An 18,819-nucleotide genomic window follows, 5' to 3' on the forward strand; every position below is an offset into this window, starting at 1 on the left:
TTTGGTGTGGCAGTGTGCCACAATCTTTTATATGCTGGGAAAACACTAAAACTACCCTGACTCATGTCACACACGGCGGAGGGGATGATAGCCTTCGCCGATCGGGCAGCCCCCGGTGGTGAGCACGTTTCGGCTTGTTGTTCCCCTGCTGAGGCCCAGGCAGGAGTGCTCGTCGCCAGGGTCGCAGCTGGGAAATGAACGCCAAATATGGCGTATTCTCGGTGGATAAACTGGCCAACGTTGGAGCGGGGTGCTCCCCAAGCAGACGATAGCGCTGGCGACCATGGTGTGCGACAAGCCGCCTAAGGTAGGCGCCAACTCCAGCCTTTTCAGTGAACAGGGAGCATTGTCACCCACAAAATACAAGCCACCTCTTTATTAAAACGTGTGCCATGATCCCAGTTTTGATGTAATCTAAAACATATAGCTTATTCACTTCGTGGACATCCGTCCAAGGGTTGTCGGACTTGTTTTTCCCATTCTTTTTGAAACCCAAAAAGGCTCACATGCCTCTCCCTGGTGCAACGACAAAAGCCTGCAGCACATTGGGCTGGCATGATGTGAAAAATAAACGAAATAATCCACAAAATCAGCTGAATCTGCAGTCCTTCTGCATACTATAGTAATGCCTGTATAGTGAAGATGATCTCTACTGCTGACGTCACATTCGCCTTCTTCCTCAATCCAGACTCTGGCCAGAAGTCACTGATTTTCATAGTGTGGGTGTGAGTATATCGATCGCTTCCACACACATCTAAGCAGTCCATTTCATTCAGGAGCATAAAATACCGTGTGCCACATGAAATAAACCTTCTTTTTGCCGTCATAGCAACTTTAAGTGATGGATGAAGTTCTATTGTTTACATTTTAAAAAGTGAAAACATTTTTTTTTTCATACAAAAATTAACCGAACCAGGCACTTAACGAAACGAACCAAAATTGTAATGTTTGTATAACACATTTGGTTGAAAGATAATAATGAAACAAAATCCAGTTCACTAGTTTCTTCACTTTCCTTGTTTATTTGATTCATTTGATTTTGTCTTGTGCAATCCGCAAAACTCTTTGCTTTGTTAGATAACTAATATCAGTCACAAACAACATACAGTACATACACATTTCCTTACTTGTATGCAGGACATCAACACATATCTCATAACAAAGTATAATAAAACACCAGTTGAAAATGAAATATGTTATCATGAGTTAACTAAAAATAAATGTTTCTAGAATAATACATCTTAATAAAATAGCTGTCAAGTAATAGAGCTTTGAAGATTATGATTATATTGCTGTCCCTGCATGCACCTCAAATATTCATTAAATACTTAATGGCCCGTTGTCACAATTTTTTCCACATTGATTAAATGATTGAATCTTATCAATAGGTATTCAAAAATCAATTATAAAGACACACCGATCCACGACTCATTAAATTGTGCAATAAAAATATTTTTCGTTGCGGTTTATCTCGGCATAGTTGAAACAGATGACTAATTTGATAAGGATTCTGGCAGGGGGCATATGAGTCAATGGGAAACAGTAGTCGAGACTTTGCGACTTCATGGTGTGACGAGTCGAAATATGAAATTGAAAGTAGGTTAGAAGAGGAAGTAGGTTGCAAAAAACAGAATCACCATTTGTGAGAGTGTGTGTGAGAGAAAGTGAGAATGTGTGAGAGAAAGAGAGGGAGCCCGACACGGAAGCATTAGGTTTCGCTAAATTTCCATCAGATCTCATGCGTCTACTGGGTATAACGAATTGTATAATCTTACATTTATGCCTCTTGATTCTACACAAAAGAAAACATAAGGATTGAAAAACAAATAATTCTTTTGGAAATATTAAAACCGTGATTTTTGGACTTTGGACAGGCACTTTTGGCTACAGGCCATCAACTGGCTAAAGCTTGTCCGATCCGCTCCACTTTCTCAATGTGCTCAATCTACTCGGCTCTCGCCGCTCGGTCTGATAGAAATCTATAGAGGCTTGCTCGAGTTGGAGCAATTTCATACACAACAAGAATTAAAAATTGTTCCTCACACAACACTTATTTAACCATTGTTCTGATAAAAACGATTGAATTGCTTGGAAAAAAAAACTGCTAAAACGCTACAATAAAAAATCGACATATATATATCGTATCTCCAGAGTTAAATGTTCTATTGTTACAATATATTTATGTATTAAATTAAATTGTTTTTATTTATTGAAAACAATCTACCAAAACTTTTTCCTCCCCAACACCAGGGGGTGCTGCAGCTTCCTCAGCACCCCACTTACCACGCCACTGCCCTTTGCCTCCGGATACAGACTTTGACATCATATCCAACAGCGGAAGATTTGTATTGAGATTAAAACTGTGTATTTGCTCTGTTTTGGTTTATTTTACAACAACAACAAAGTACTACATCTCCAGGCTTACTGAAGTCCAATCAATCAATTTATCATTCATTTCAATAACATACCCCCTGAGGTGACAGTTTAACTTTAAGCATAAACTTCCTGCTTCCGTTTCGATCTACATGGAAAAGAACTCTTAAACCTCCTCTAGTCTCATGGTTGGTATTGTAGGTTTGGAGAACGTTTGAGGGCACTTTGAAAAAATTCTGATTTATATCATTATAGCACTGTTTTCTAACACATTTACCGTAAGGCCACATTTCTGGAGTTGTGTAGGGAATGTGTAAACTACTAGTGCCTTGTTCCCATCAACACTAAGTCACTAGTCTCTACTATTTTTATTATAGAAAGAAAAAGTAACTTAGCCTCATGAAAAGTGTTCTGTGTTCTCGCTTGCTTGGGCTTGAACGTGACCTTTAATCACCACAAGCGCCCCCCTTGGCCAGCTCCAGTCTCATCACGGCACCAGTTGATCTATCAAAACAAAGGAACGCACTCATTAGTTTTTTTCCTCCACAACATCACACTTTATTTCATGGTTTGCCAGGGCATGCGATTTATACTCGGGTAAAAAACAAACAAAAATCTGACAAAAATTTTCACTCCCCTTCAAAGGAAAGCCGGAAAAGAACATCCCCAATATACAGTGGGGCAAATAAGTATTTAGTCAACCACTAATTGTGCAAGTTCTCCCACTTGAAAATATTAGAGGCCAGTAATTGTCAACATGGGTAAACCTCATTCATGAGAGACAGAATGTGGGAAAAAACACCAATCACATTGTTTGATTTTTAAAGAATTTATTAGCAAATCATGGTGAAAAATAAGTATTTGGTCAATACCAAAAGTTCATCTCAATACTTTGTTATGTACCTTTTGTTGGCAATAACGGAGGCCAAACATTTTCTTTAATTCTTCACAAGCTTTTCACACTGTTGCTGGTATTTTGGCCCATTCCTCCATATAGATCTCCTCTAGAGCAGTGATGTTTTGGAGCTGTCGTTGGGCAACAAAAACTTTCAACTTCCTCCACAGATTTTCTATGGGGTTAAGATCTGGAGACTGGCCAGGCCACTCCAGGACCTTGAAATGCTTCTTACGAAGCCACTCTTTTGTTGCCCTGGCTGTGTGTTTTTGGTATTGGTATCATTGTCATGCTGAAAGACCCAGACACGTCTCATCTTCAGTGCCCTTGCTGATGGAAGGAGATTTGCAGCTTGCAGCCCTGGTCGAGCATTCCACCAACTATAGCAGCTTATCCTTTCAGGAATAGCGGTAGGCTAGGGATCCGCCAACTTGAATCAGCGTGAATCCCACCATCAAAAATCCAATCAGTTAAGCATCTTCAACATCCATCCATCCATCTTCCGCTTGGTCCGGGGTCGGGTCGCGGGGCAGCAGCTTTAACAGGAAAGCCCAGACTTCCCTCTCCCCAGCAACTTCAACCAGCTCCTCCGGCAGGATCCCAAGGCGTTCCCAGGCCAGCCGAGACATAGTCTCTCCAGCGTGTCCTTGATCGTCCCCGGGGCCTCCCGCCCGTGGGACATGCCCTGAACACCTCTCCAGGGAGGCGTCCAGGAGGCATCCGAACCAGATGCCTGAGCCACCTCAGCTGGCTCCTCTCAACGCGGAGGAGTAGCGGCTCGACGCCAAGTCCCTCCCGGATGACTGAGCTTCTCACCCTAAGGGAGAACCCGGACACCCTGCGGAGGAAACTCATTTCGGCCGCTTGTATCCGTGATCTTGTTCTTTCGGTCACGACCCACAGCTCGTTACCATAGGCGAGAGTAGGAACGTAGATCGACTAGTAAATCGAGAGCTTTGCCTTTCGGCTCAGCTCCTTCTTCACCACGACAGACCGGTGGCAGCGTCCGCATTACTGCAGACGCTGCACCGATCCACCTGTCGATCTCTCGCTCCCTCCTACCCTCACTCGTGAACAAGACCCCAAGATACTTGAACTCCGCCACTTGGGGCAGGATCTCATTCCCGACCCAGAGGGGGAACTCCACCCTTTTCCGAGTGGGGACCATGGTCTCGGATTTGGAGGTGCTGATCTTCATCCCAACCGCTTCACACTCGGATGCGAACCGCTCCAGTGAGGGTTGTGGGTCAAGGCTTGATGAAGCCAACAGCACCAAATCACCTGCAAAAAGCAGAGATTCAATGCTGAGGTCACCAAACTAGACCCCCTTAACGCTTCGGCTGCGCCTAGAAATTCTGTACATAAAAATTATGAACAGAATCGGTGACAAAGGGCAGCCTTGGCGGAGTCCAACCCTCACTGGGAATGAATTCGACTTACTACCGGCAATGCGGACCAAACTCTGACACCAGTCGTACAGGGACCAAACAGCCCTTTCTTCCCCTTTCTGGGGCCCGGCCGGGCACAGCCCGAAAACGCAATGTGGATTCCCCTTCCCATGGGCTCACCACCTGTGGGATGGGTCAAAGTGGTCGGGTGCGTAGGGAGTTGGGCGGCAGCCAAAGGCGGGGGCCTTGGCGGTCCGACCCCCAGCTGCAGAAGCTAGCTCTTGGGACATGGAATGTCTTCAACATCCTCGACGTACAAATTCGACAGGCACACAATCTTCCATTTGTTCCACAAATTCCTTGTGTATCCGGCCGGAAGCGTGCCGGCGGATCATGCGGGTTCCCATTCACCTCCTCATCTTTTCGAGAAAATTTGGTCACGTATAAAGAACCCTGTTACAGATGCCATAATTTCCTGTTGTAAGAGAAAGCAGATTGCGGCTCAAGTATGGACAGGAAGAGACGGCACATGGTCAAAGTGCGGCGGATAACAGTTAAGAGATGGAGAGCAAGCGCGACCGCTTTCATTATGTGAGTATCTGCTGCAACTACACTCCCATCGATATCTTTTCAGAACAATAGATGGTGAAGGTATGTCTGTGAGACAATGGCGACTCGCGGTCTCACTTGGTGGCCATCTTAGGACAGTACTTGTCACTCCCCATAAAAATGAAGAAAAAAATTCTTTCATCAATCTATAGTTCTTTTCATTTTCAGTCGATTTTCAAAGTGCTTGGCTGTTCATAAACATCAGCGATACAGTAATTTTGCAGCATATTTAAAGCAACACTCGGTAACTTTACAGTTTTAGTTCATTTTAGCGGCGCCGGTGGACAAAAGCTGTAGTGTTTTGCCTTCAGGAAGACTGCATTTTCCATGAGGACCAGCGCACACCCGCATAGTATCGTAAAATCATGATGGTCGTCTGCAGATGGATTATACAACATTACTGTTTCCAGCGGCTGTGTAAAGGATTGAAAAGTTAGAAGGTAATGAACCCAGTTGTGGCTAAACATGGCTAACCATGTGGCTTAGTTTGGCTGACACCCCCCTACCCAAAACGAATGTGTCAGCGTTGACTAGTTCGGTTTGGGAAGGGGGCAATCACGCCAGCGAGTGAAAGTCGGGCCAATGTTTATTCTGTATATCCTTATAGCCGCCCTTTCTTTTTCCTCCTCGGACAAAAACTTTTTGTCTCTGGTGCTCTGCCATCTTTGCAGGTTTCACCCGAAAGCGTCAGCATCGACTTGCGTCTTTATAGTGAATGGGGAAAGAGGGAAGTGACGTATGCCGTAAAGCAGTCAGCACATTTGTAGTTTTTTTTTTTTTTTTTTTTATGTATGGCAGGATTCTTGCCACCCTCCTCAAAGTTAATTAGTGCTGGTGAAAGTGATACAGAGCCCCTCAAGATATATAACCCCTAGCAAAAGGTATGGAATCACCAGTCTCGGACGAGCACTCACTAAGACATTTTATCATGTAGAACAAACTCTGATAAAAAAGCTTGAAAAAAATAATGAATTGGTCCAAAAGTGCAACTCTAGCATTCAGAAACACTAAAAGAAATGAATAAAAAATATTGTGGTAGTCAGTAAATGTTACTTTTATAGAGCAAGTGCAGGGAAATATATATGGAATCATTCCATTCTGAGGAAAAAAATATAAAATCATGAGAAACAAAGAAAGAAATAACAATCAAAACACATCTCTAGTATTTAGTAGCACCACCTCTGGCTTTTATGATAGCTTGCAGTCTCTGAGGCATGGACTTGATGAGTATTCTCTATCAATTTGGTGCCAACTCTCTTTGATTGCAGTTGCCAGATCATCCTTGCAGGTCGGAGCCTTGCTGTGGACCTTTTTTTTTTTTTTCAATTTCCACCACAGGTATTCAATAGGGTTGAGATCTGGGCTATTTGAGGGCCATGACATTGACTGGATGAGTCTTTCTTCAAGGAATGCTTTAACAGTTTTAGCCTGTGGCATGATGCATTGTCATCTTGGAAAATGACAAAAATATTTTCAGTTGAAGGGATACGAAAGCTCTCTAACATTTCAATGTAAACTTGTGCATTTATTGAAGATTTAACCAAAGCCATCTCCCCAGTGCCTTTGCTTGACATGCAGCCCCATACCTTCAATGCAGATTCTTGAGTCTTGACAAGGTGATGATGCTGGATTTATTTGAGTATGTTAGATCTGTTAATATCATTGTTTTGTCACGCTAGCTTAGTCACTCTGGAGTCCTGAAACTAATCAATAACTAACAACTCACACGGAATTTGTTGAAATCAAGTCCACCGACTGATTAACCACCCACTAACTTGAAGATTAAGCCTAATGTCAAAAATTCTGAACTTCCACTTTGATTACTTTCTAACATTTGACTGCCGACTTGTATACTAGTCTGTCACTTCATAAATAGAATAAAATATAACTAATCTAAGCAGCCAAAACCTCAGCACTGAATTGCAGGGTAGCTAGCTAGTATGTACAGAAATATACTGCATAAGCTGTCAAGGTGCCGTCATTGATTGATTGAGTGAGTGATTTTAAATGATTTTGTTGGGAACTAATGTCTTGGGACAAGCAGCAGAAATAAGATTGGTCTTCTTTCGCTCCTATACATTCTAGATTGTAACCCTTGAATATTTTTGACTATGTTTTCTATTAAATGATGGAATAAAGAAAATACACACAAACATTAGGTTACTAAGTAGCTAAAATTATAGCTGGCTGGATATTTGGCAACGTTATGTTAGTTCAATCAATGCTGGCATCTTGACAATTTATACATTTGCATCATTCTTGGTGGGTTTAAAGGAATAATGTGGTCGAAATCACTTAAATTACCCTGTAATGCACAAACAGCATTGCTCCTTGATGGTGTCATTAGCAACTTTGACAGTGAGCCTGTGGGGTTTCTCATTTTTAAGTTGCGAGTGTTAGCATTTTGCCTCCATTATAATCATGGTCTCCTCTTTGTAAAGTTTGAAACTATGGACATACCGCTCCACTGAACACTGCAATCCTCTCTGTCTACTTCTAGACAAAATGTCTTCATTTTTTAAATACAGGTCTATTGCCTGCTGTGGTAGTGCCAATTCTGAAATTTGAACACACGACATCACCCACAAATCATTCTTTCACTCAGTCACTGTTCATGTAAGAATGTGACACAGCCTTGGTTGTCCGAGGTTTCCAAGGGGGTGGGGCAGCGATAGGTCCATTTCAGCTTAATGTTGTCTTCAAATTATACAGTCTAAATTTTGACGATTAAGCAGATGAATTCAAGAATATTAGCATGAACTGAATAGCACTTTCTTTTGGCCCTTTATATTTCTGCATAATCATCTTCAAAGCTGAATGGGAGTGACATAAGTCTCTTAAATTGTTTTTAAAAAATTATGAATGACAATACTATATTCTACAAGGCACAGAGGTGTTTGAATATTATATTTCACTCCATTTCCACCTCATTTTTGTTTCTTGTTATCTAAAAATAAAATCAAAACTATATTGATTGTGAAAAATATGTTGATTGTTACCGGATTTATTACTACAGGAACTTGCTTAGTTAGCACTTCTGGATGCTCACAGGAGGAAACTCGTTCTCATCATCCAAACACACGGGTCCAGCGGCAAACTCGTGTTCTGGGATTACTTCCCCGTTCTTTGCACCACCATCTTCGGAGTAGCCTGGATAGGAGAATAAATAAAAAAATGAGAAACTACTTGTATTCATTTCATTCCATTATTCAATCCACCCATACATCCATCTTTCTCCCACTTATCCGAGGTCAGGTTGCAGGGGCAGCAGCTTCAATAGGAAAGCCCAGACTTCCCTATCCCCAGCCACTTTGTGCAGGGTGTCCTGGGTCGACCCCAAAGCCTACTACTCCTCATGGGACCTGCCTGGAAAACTTTTCCTGGCAGGCGTCCAGGAGGAATCCTAATTAGAGTTACACAACCAGATCCCCTCAACGTCTTGGATGCCCGGAGATAATTTGCCCATAAAAGTTATGAACACGATCAATAAAAAAGGACAGCTTTGACGAAGTCCAACTCTCGCTGGGAACAAATCCAACTATGTGGACCAAACTCTGACACTGGTCATACAAGAAGCGAACCGCCCGTATCAGGGGGTTCTGTATCACAAACATGAACCACTGACCCTTCAGTCCCAGGCAGGGGTCGCGTTAACCGGATATTTTCCGTCGTTGACCGTTTTTTTTAAATGGTGACGGAAAAAACTGAAGTCCGTCCGTCATTTTGACAGGTTGCAATTCACACCCCAGACCACAGGGTGGCGAGTTAGCATATTAATTAGCTATTGTCTCTCTTAATGCATGACGTCGTTGGCTCTTCTGTCAGAATATTGTAGCGTCACCGGGGTCTGGCGGCGGCACCGTGATTGACACATCAACGCGAGGTTCTTATTGGTGCACCTGGTGTGCCAGCGCGTCATCCAATTGATGGACAAGATTGCCGCCTGTGTATAGACCCCAATCACATGACGTCACAACTCCGCCCCCCTGACTGGAGCCGCCATATTTTGTGTCAGCTCGTCATGTTTACACATTACCGCTACGTACATGCCTCCTATTACGGCATGTTTTTCTGCACGTTAATATTAATAATCAAAATGGTGAAGGCGTGTGTGGCAGTTGGTTGCTGTAACAGAGAAGATAGACGGAGAGACTTGAAGTTCTACCGTATTCTGAGAGACCCGAAGATGAGAGTGAGATGGACTGCTGTAATTCGACAAGAAATCTGGGCACCAAACGATCACCACAGACTATGTAGTAGTCATTTTATATCTGGTAAGATGCATTTAATATATATCTAGAAGATTTTGGGCTGACAACCACAATTAAGATCATTGTGTGACGTTGGTGATTGGGGTCTATATCGTTGCCTCTTTTTCTTTGGGGGCGGAGTTGTTGGCGGTAAGCAGAGTAAAAAGGGAGAAAAATACCACGACTTCCGTGTCTAATTTTTCGCCGCCAAGCAAGCGTTACAATATTAATTAAAAATGAATGAAAACTAAATACTATTGAATATGTCATCATTATCATTTTAAAAATTTAAGTAACGGGTAAAAATAGACTATGACCGGATTTTTATGACCCTGTCAGTCAAAATGACAGACAACGAAAATGTCTAGCGCAACCTCTGGTCCCAGCACAACCTGAGCTACCAATTGCGCCACAGCCACCCACATCTAGTCGGAGCCTCTCACCGTGGGCAACTCCAGAGTGGAAGAGTGTCCAAACCCCCTCGAGAGGATAGTACCAGACACTAAGCCATGTATAGAGGTGAGCCCGACTATATCTAGTTCAGACATGTCCAAAGTCCGGCCCAGGGGTCAAATGAGGCCCGTAGTCAAATTTTATCTGGTCCGCAGTAAAAGTTAAAATCTATAATGTCCCGCACACAGACTTGATAAATTGGGTAGCAGTACTGCTACCAGCATATGAAGTAGTTTACACACTAAATGTTGTTTCTCATTACCCACTAGAGGGCAACCACTCAAAGTGACATCACCCCGTGTGACCATTTACCCCCAATTTTCTGAAATGGCAAAAATCAACAAAAAAGGGAAGTTGTGCTCGCCAGTGAGAGGCTCCTCCAGGCCTGGTTCCCGATGGGGGCCCCGGTGACCAAGGTCCAGGCAAGCGGAACGTGTTTTCATTAATTTTATTTCTCAAAAGGGGTCTACTGAGAAGTGTTTGCTCTAGTCCCTCACCGAGGACCCGTTTGCCATGGGTGACCCTGCCAGGGGCAAAAGCCCTGGACAACGTACGTGGATCCTAAGATCATTCGGACACACAAACCCCTTCATCACAATAAGGTGACGTTTCAAAGAAGAGACTTGCATTTATTAAACATATGTATATAATATATGGTGGAAAACACAGAGAAGACTGAAATAGCAGTTTCTGCTCTTGTAGCCCTCTTTAAAATAAACTGCTTTATTTTACGCCAAAAGAACTGTTGTGTTTCATAGAACAATATGTCTATATACTGCCATAGCAGTTTCATGGCGCATTGAGCCCAGAATTATTTTGAATTTGTCCGTTTTACCCTGGAGACCTCCGTTTACAGGCACCGCGCAACCGCTTTTGTGTGAACCCAGCCATAAAAAGAAGGTAAGTAATTATATTTATTATTCGAAATGTCTATCATTTTTAGCTTAGAATTATTGATGTGTAATATTTAGTAAAAAAAAAAAAAAAAAAAAAAACGACTTTGAAATATCTGAGTGAATGATTTTTTAAACTATTAAACAAATTACGTCACAATGAAAAAATAGTGTCTGTAAATAGGTCATGGATATCTACCTCGCTGAATTGTATTTTTTTATTACTGTCGCATTTTCCCCAATATTTTAGATGATAAATAATCGATCCAAACAAATAAAAATTGAAAAAAATATATTTTAAAAGGGTAAATATTTAAAAAAGGAAATCTCGACCACTCCATCATATCTGCAATTTCTGCTTTGCGACCCTTGTTATATTACTGTGTTTGACCCATAAAATCCAGCTGTGGCCATTCATAGCTGTGTCTTGACACTCGGTGAGACATGCTCCACGGAGTTTTTGGATCAAAACAAGGTAACTATGCGATAATATCTTGTTAAAATCATGGTGTCTTTAATTATGCTCTCTCATGCGCTCATGTCGAGTGAGGTTTTATTTTTTAAAATGCCCTCCTGTGCAAAATTTATCCTTCCCCAGAAATTACATACTTCAAGCTTTCCAATGATGCTCACATCCATATAGAACAATTTTGAAATATGGCCAAATTTGGGGTCTCAGAGCGGAACTTCAGGTCACCTGATTGTTTTCCGCCATATACTGTATAAAGCTGAAAGGAAAAGAAGAAGATACACATATATATAAAACATTATTTTATCCTGACCAAATTACCACACCATTCCACATACCGTATTTTTCGGACTATAAGTCGCAGTTTTTTTCAGTTTGGCTGGGAGTGCGACTTATACTCAGGAGCGACTTATGTGTGAAATTATTTACACATTATTATATAATTTCACATGTTATTTTGGTGTTTTGGAGTGACACTGATGGTTAGGTAAACTTGTTAGCATGTTCTTTCATCTGAATAACTTAATAGCTATGTTACGTTAACATACCGGCCACGTTCGCATTTCGTTGTTCATGCATCATGTAATATTATCACACTGTACACTTATTCGGCATGTTGTTCTTTATTGTGTTTTTATTTTAATCAAACTGCCTTTCAAGATGACATAACTGTTCTAAATGCGACTTATACTCCGGTGCGACTTATATATGTTTTTTTTCCTCTTCGTTGGGCATTTTATGGCTGGTGCGACTTATAGTCCGAAAAATACGGTAGTTGAATAACACTGAAACATTGAAATTTGGACCAACATGCTGAAAGGGAAGGTAAACAACAATTAAGGTTGTGCAGACAAACTCGGTAATATCACATTAAGATGAAATGAATTTTATTTCTGATTCAATTCACTGCCATTTTTTTTCATACTTTCCATTCAATTCCAGAATCAGTGTTCGTACTAAATGGTACTTCGATCAATTTACCATGTTGTGCCACAGTTAACTGTAATGCTTTCTAATCAAGGTCAGCGTCATGGAGAAACTAAATGATGTAGAAACACATACGGCTACCTACCAGTAAGAGTTGCTGTGATAGGACCAGAAGCTGGTAAAGCAACAGTTGCAGCATAAGACGGACATGCCTGTGCTGGCATTGTAATGTTCGATCCCTGTGTCACTTGATCACCCTCATCCAGGTCATTACTAAAAAGTCTGAAAGAGGAAGAGAATTTATTCATTTATGAAAATTTCACGAGTTTATGTCGACACACAGTAATTTTATTGGTTCGTTTGACAAACTGCGTTTTTCTGCTTAGGAGTATTAATAATGAAATCAACCCACATTGGTTCATAATGTGACATTGTTCAAAATTCAATGTGAGGATCTCTCAAACAAAGGCCACGGTCCTTTCTAGAAGGAAATGTCTGTTTGTAGCAACTCCCATCGAACACACAACATTTTGGACGAGAAAGTAGGACCAGCAGGGTCTCCGCTGATTGTTATTGTGTCAGGCAGGCATAGGAGATGGCATCAGAAAAGGAAGCAGAAGTGACGCTGCAGAGTCAGCCTGCTAACTCAGGACCTAACTACTATGGTAAACAAGATGGACATCTTGGAATTACAACTAGCTGGTAATCATCGCGTATGGGAATTCTGTGTGCTAATCATCATGGAGTCATGGCTACAATCACGAACAGCTGCAGTGCAGCTAGCTGGCCGCTCGCTATATGGATCAGACAGGACTAGCAATTCTGGGGGAAAAAGAGGAGGTGGACTCTGAATCTTTGTGAATGAAGGTTGGTGGAACAATGGTGCTGAAATGGACATACATTGTTCCACAGACCTAGAATTAATATCGGTGAGGTGCAGAGTGCAGACCATTCTTTTTTCCCAGAGAGCGAGCTACCATTATCATTGCTATTTACATGCCACCGGACACTAATGTAACTACCGCTCTCTCTCAACTGTATAATGTCATAAACAAACACCAGCGTGCTTATCCTAATGGCGCACACATCATTGCAGGTGACTTTAATCAGGCAAACCTCAAAACTGTTAAAGTTCACCAGTACGTAGAATGTTCAACCAGAAAAGATAAAAACTGTAGACCATGTGTACTCTAACATCCAGAAGGCATACAGAGCCATTACTCTCCTGACATCTGGGACAGTATAAACCCCCCTCAGCAGACAAATAAAGCCCAAACGAATGGCCATTGACAACTGGACAGACAATGCCCTCCACAGAGTCCAGGACTGCTTTGAGCAGTCACAGCGGGGGACGTTCCACCATGAGGTCCAGGCCACATTGACAGTACAGTACTCTCTTACATCAAGTACTGCATGGGTATGGTCATCGCGTAGAAGAACAACCGAGTTTACCCAAATCATAAACCATGGATGACCAGCCACGAGCGCTCACTTCCAAGGCCGGTGATGCAACAGTGTAGTATATTATAATCTAACATGAACGTTAAGTGGATACTATTTATCTGTATTTGCTTGCTTTATTCTGTGTCATTACTGCCATGATAAAATCCTATATATTTAATGGCGTACCGCACACATGCTATTTTTAGACCCGGACGTCGCATCGTAAAGTGAAAAAGCAGAAGTGGGACATTATAGACCCGCCCTCGCATAGAAACCATGTCAATTCTGCTACTTTTCTCCGGTAATCTTTCAAAAACGAACATGCCGATCACACATTGGGTTTTTGGAACTTGTAGAAACTACTCTAGACATTACGACATATGAAGGATGTTTTCTTCATACGTTTCCCCAAACCAAAAACTCGAAGGAAAAAATGTGAGGAATGAATCAATTTGCGCGGACTTATAACGCCAGCTCAGTGAATCCATTCACATTTCATATGCAGTAAACATTTTGTTGGGTTGGCATGGTCTTTCAGATGACAAAGAGGTAAGCCATTTTGATATTTTTAACTTATTTTTTAGCGTGACGTTGTGCCGTGCTGCTTTTGTCTGAAAATGAATGACCTGAAAAGAATAAAAATGGTATCTGACTGCCACTGTGACCTTTTCTGTTGTAAAAAAAAAAAAAAAAAAAAACGTCACTAAGGGGGAAGTTATAGAATTAAGATTTGTTATCAATGAGAAAATTAAAAGTGTTCGTTGGCTGTCACTGAGTAGCATTTGCGATCGCTACACAAAACTAACAATATGAATTACCCCCAAGAACAGTCATAGGCGTAGGACAACCAGAGGATGTAATATATAAAAAAGACAGGGCTGGTGGTAAAGGATAGCTTGTTGAAACAGGAGAATGTCATTGTTAGTCGAGTAACAAAAAGGTGTCGATAAAAAAGCTAAGGCTATGCTTAGGTCGGCTTGTTTTTTTTAATCTTTTTCAGCCCGCGACACTCAAGCCATCTCTTTAAATGAACATTTTTACGTTCTTCTACATCTTTGCCAGTGAATTTGGAACCAGGGACATCATTTTCGGAGAGAATTGGTAGGTTTGCTCTGTAAACATCTCCTTCATACACGATTTCCGTTATTTTCCTATTGGGGACAAACGGTGGCGTATCCCCTCTTAGCAACAGTAGCTAACTTCATGAATATTAATGAGCGGAAGTGACGTGTTGCTTGCGGAACGCCATTAGCAGAAGAGCAGTTAGAGTAGTATAGCCTAACGTGTGTGTATGCGTGTGTGCATTTCAGAAAATGCTCTGGAAAAAAAAAACCTTTTGTAGAAGATTGGGAGCTCATTTTCACATAACTGGAAAAGGATGAAGGCACTCATTAAGGCATAGAAAGCTGGCCCTTCCCCAACACAATCTTAAAACGTCCTCCCCACAAGATGGGGATCCATGCAGATGATGACGGCCAGACTCCGAGAGCAAAAGAGAGCCATCACACAGGTAGGCAAGGAAAGGAAGTAGAAAAGAGAGTGGGAGGGAGGGAGGGAAGGAGTCCTTACAACAGGAGTCTCCAAACCGATCCTCGAGGGCAGCTGTGGTTCCTGGTTGTTGTTCATACCGATCAAGCACAGACCTTTTAACCAATGTGGTTTCTACTAAAACAAGCAGCACCTGACTGCAATCAACTGATTACACTTATAAATATATATATATATATATATATGTATATATATACACTTACTTTGATATTTGATATTTTCTGCGTCCTTTATGGTTTACTGGGGACGGGTTTCAATAAGCTTCGGCTTCTCCCGTCAGCCCTTTTCTTTTCGGGTTGAATTAATTGTGAACACATATAAATGCTGTATGTTTGTTTGGATTTGTCATGCCTGAAGGGAAAATAAATAAATAAATAAATAAAATAAAACACCAGATTGGTGAAAAGGTGTGATCTTGTTTTGTTGGATTGAAATCCTGCACCCACTGCGGCCCTAAGTGGAATAACTGGGAGACCACTGCATTACAACATTCTATCCCTTTGGGCAGTGGTGCCCAAACCGCTCCCTCAGGGCCGCTGTGGGTCCTGCTTTTTGTTTGTACCTATTGAGCACAGATCGTTTAACCAAGGAGGTTTCTGCTAAAACAAGCAGCACCTAACTACAATCAACTAATTATACTTGTAAGACACTAGATAGGTGCAAAAGGGTCATCCAATTTTGTAGGACAGAAGTCAAACACCCACTGCGGCCTGATGTGGATTGGTTTGGGGACCCCTGCCTTAGGGGTCTGAATAGTCTTGTTACCTATGATAAAACGATGCCTTTTAATTACTCATCCACTGTTACATGCCGTCGCCAGTGGCCTTGATTTTGTGCTTCATACCCTGTTTTCTTTTGGTGGGTTCCTCTGTTACTTTGTGTTCACTTAGTGCCATGTCATGTTTTTGCCTCGTCATGTTTTTGTTGGAACTGTGAAACCAGTTTAAACATTCCTCTTTTGAGTAAAACATGCCAATCTTTTGCTTCTCATGCATTTGAGTCCAGCCATTAGTGATGGGCGATACCAGTGATTTTGGATTCGATCCGATACCAAGTAATACCAAGGCCAAATATTGCGATCCCGATCTGTGACGGCCCTGGCCGTTTAATAGTTAATTTTCTGAGATTCTTCCAGTCAGCTGTTCGTCGCCTCCACCAGCTGGCTGCTTCCCCTCCCACAGTGACGAAAGCTGATCAACGCAGGACGGACCGACGACGTCACCACCGCTGATTGGCCACAGAAGAAGGCGCCAAGCTTCTTAAACCTGCCGCTGTCAACGCTCTAGAAGGTCCCATTTGACAGTATTCTGTCGCGGTCCTCCTCGCCAGCTATTTGCTCACCATTCACGCTCATTTGCATTTGATCGCTAGTTTGATACACTCCCGCTTTTTCGGTGAGGTCTTTTGTGTTTATTCATTATTGGATCGTTTTTGTTCACCACTGTAAATAAGAGCACTGAAGCAAGTAAGGGTAAGTCGCCATTTCTGTTCAGCCCGTTTTCTCCTGTTTTGTATAGAGTAGGAAGTTAGGTTAGACGCTGTCTTTTCTTTGTTCCTTTTACGTGATCAGGGTTTAGTTAGCGGGTGGGGTTTAAGTGTAGTTCCTTTTGTTTGTTGTTTTGGCCTAGGCTTACCCTGAAGTCACGCTTCGTCGGCATTCTGTACATATTCATTGCGAGTTTGATTGTTCTGTAAATAAATTTGTGTCCACTCGTACATTTGTGTGGCTTGTTTTATGTTACGCCCTTCGCGAGCCGTCTTTGGCACGTAACACGATCCGATATCGATACCGGAAGTTCATATTTTATATACAACACATATATATTTATATACACAACCCTCCAGAGTTCTCAGCCATTCTGATGATATCCAATGTACAACTACAGCAAGCACTCAAAAACCATTAAAAGTCTCGTGTCAAATATGCATTTCAATGTAAAAACTGCTGCTTTTAATAACAAGCAAAGCAGTTTCCCTACAAACTCAACATCCAATCCATCAACAACAAAATCTGATTAGTCAGTCTCACTCTTTAACCCTGACCCTTAAATTCACATACACAGAACATTTCCCTGCTACACGTTGTATTTGATCATATTTTAATCTACCTAAGTTAAATATTTTTGATCTAATTAAAGAACGAATTAATAGTAGCATGTTACTGCCCTCTAATAGTAGATTATTAAAAACAAACCCAATAAACAATACTCACTTGCAATTTAAAATTAAAAAAAAGTAATAATAGTTAATATTAGAAATACAGTAAGGGGAGATGTCTCCATTTAAAATGTTAAGCAATAATTTATATATTTTTTTATACCCAACTTGCTTGCTAGTAGTTCACTTGACTATCCTATGGAATGTTATGTGGGCTGATTAAATGGTAAATGGTGTTATACTTATATAGCGCTTTTCTACCTTTCAATGCGCTCAAAGCGCTTTACACTATCTCACCATCTACCTACTGGTGACGCAGCACCAGGAGCAACGTGGGGTTCTGGTCCTCATTGTATCAAAAATTAATAAAATGGAGACTCACATTTAGGTTACAGTAATACTTTACTGTTAAATATGTCACTATGGTCATTTTACCTTTTTTATATAATGCGGTATGAACTTTGCTTTTCACAAACAAGATGTAGCTATAACTTTCCATTACAAAGCATATTCAATGGTGCTGCAAAGTTCTTTTTATGTAAGATGACAAAAACGCCATATTTATCGTTTCATATTGCACATCAGCCAGTAATGCTTATATCGTCTCTGATTATCTATTAGCACCTACGTTACCTGGACAAGTCCTGCCTTTTGCAAACGCCACTTCTAAAGAGCTTTGCTTTTGCTCCGGCGGCGTGGTCTTTTTTCTCGTGTCCTCCTCGGCTTGAGCGGCACATTTTCATTTAATTCGTCATGTGCTTCGGGATGCACATTTTTAAGGTGTTTCGTGAGGTTTGTGGTATTACCACAATATCTGACAGTTTTGGCACAAACTGTGCACTTAGCCTCGTTGCTATTTATTGAATTGAAATATGTCCAAACCAGACTTCTTTTACGTTCCGTCGTCAATGCCGCAGCCATGCTACCAGCCTACCAGCTTCCAAATGTTTGTTGTGGCTGTGTTGGTGCCTCGTGAGAGGGGCGGAGGAAAAGCATGCTGATCGATACACAGGATAGGGACGTAAATGGGGGCGGGAGCAGACGCCGGTGCACTGCTTATGTGCGTGCAGTGCTTACGTGCGTGTAGAACGCGAAAGGGAAAAGTAGTACAAAAAGTGTGCACAAAAATATAGCCAAAAAATAGACAAAGAAAATATAATACTGTATATTAATTCCAAATATCGATACTTTTGCTTAGGGATCGATACCTAAAAAGCAACGCCCTGGATCGAAATATCGATATTTTGGCATCGATCTTCCCATCATTACCAGCCATGTGTGTCCCCATTGTTGACATCCACTTTTTACTGATTTTTTTTTTTTTTTAAGTGATCCTGTTACTTTATATTGTGTTTCTTATTGGCTGGACTCATGTATTTAGACTTTAATTGTTCTGATTGTCATTCAGGGGTAA

At 41.5% G+C, this 18,819-nt stretch overlaps 1 protein-coding gene across 3 annotated transcripts in view; it reads right to left on the reverse strand.

Annotated features, from left to right (window-relative positions):
- Positions 1 to 905: 905 nt before the first annotated feature.
- The window catches only part of LOC130931986 (WD repeat domain phosphoinositide-interacting protein 1-like), a 79,225-nt gene continuing 61,311 nt past the window's right edge, over positions 906 to 18,819 (reverse strand). The window contains exons 11-13 of one of the 3 annotated variants that reach the window (XM_057861309.1): positions 12,403 to 12,539; positions 8,290 to 8,415; positions 906 to 2,877 (exon numbers count right to left, since the gene is read on the reverse strand). In XM_057861309.1, coding sequence (XP_057717292.1) covers positions 8,294 to 8,415; positions 12,403 to 12,539 — 259 coding nt within the window. In that variant the 3' untranslated portion in view covers positions 906 to 2,877; positions 8,290 to 8,293. Of the gene's footprint in view, positions 2,878 to 8,264; positions 8,416 to 12,402; positions 12,540 to 18,819 lie in introns of all 3 variants that reach the window. The other 2 variants (XM_057861307.1, XM_057861308.1) reach the window with 2 other exon arrangements.

Source organism: Corythoichthys intestinalis, chromosome 16, assembly GCF_030265065.1.
Source record: "Corythoichthys intestinalis isolate RoL2023-P3 chromosome 16, ASM3026506v1, whole genome shotgun sequence".
Classification (NCBI taxonomy): domain Eukaryota; kingdom Metazoa; phylum Chordata; class Actinopteri; order Syngnathiformes; family Syngnathidae; genus Corythoichthys; species Corythoichthys intestinalis.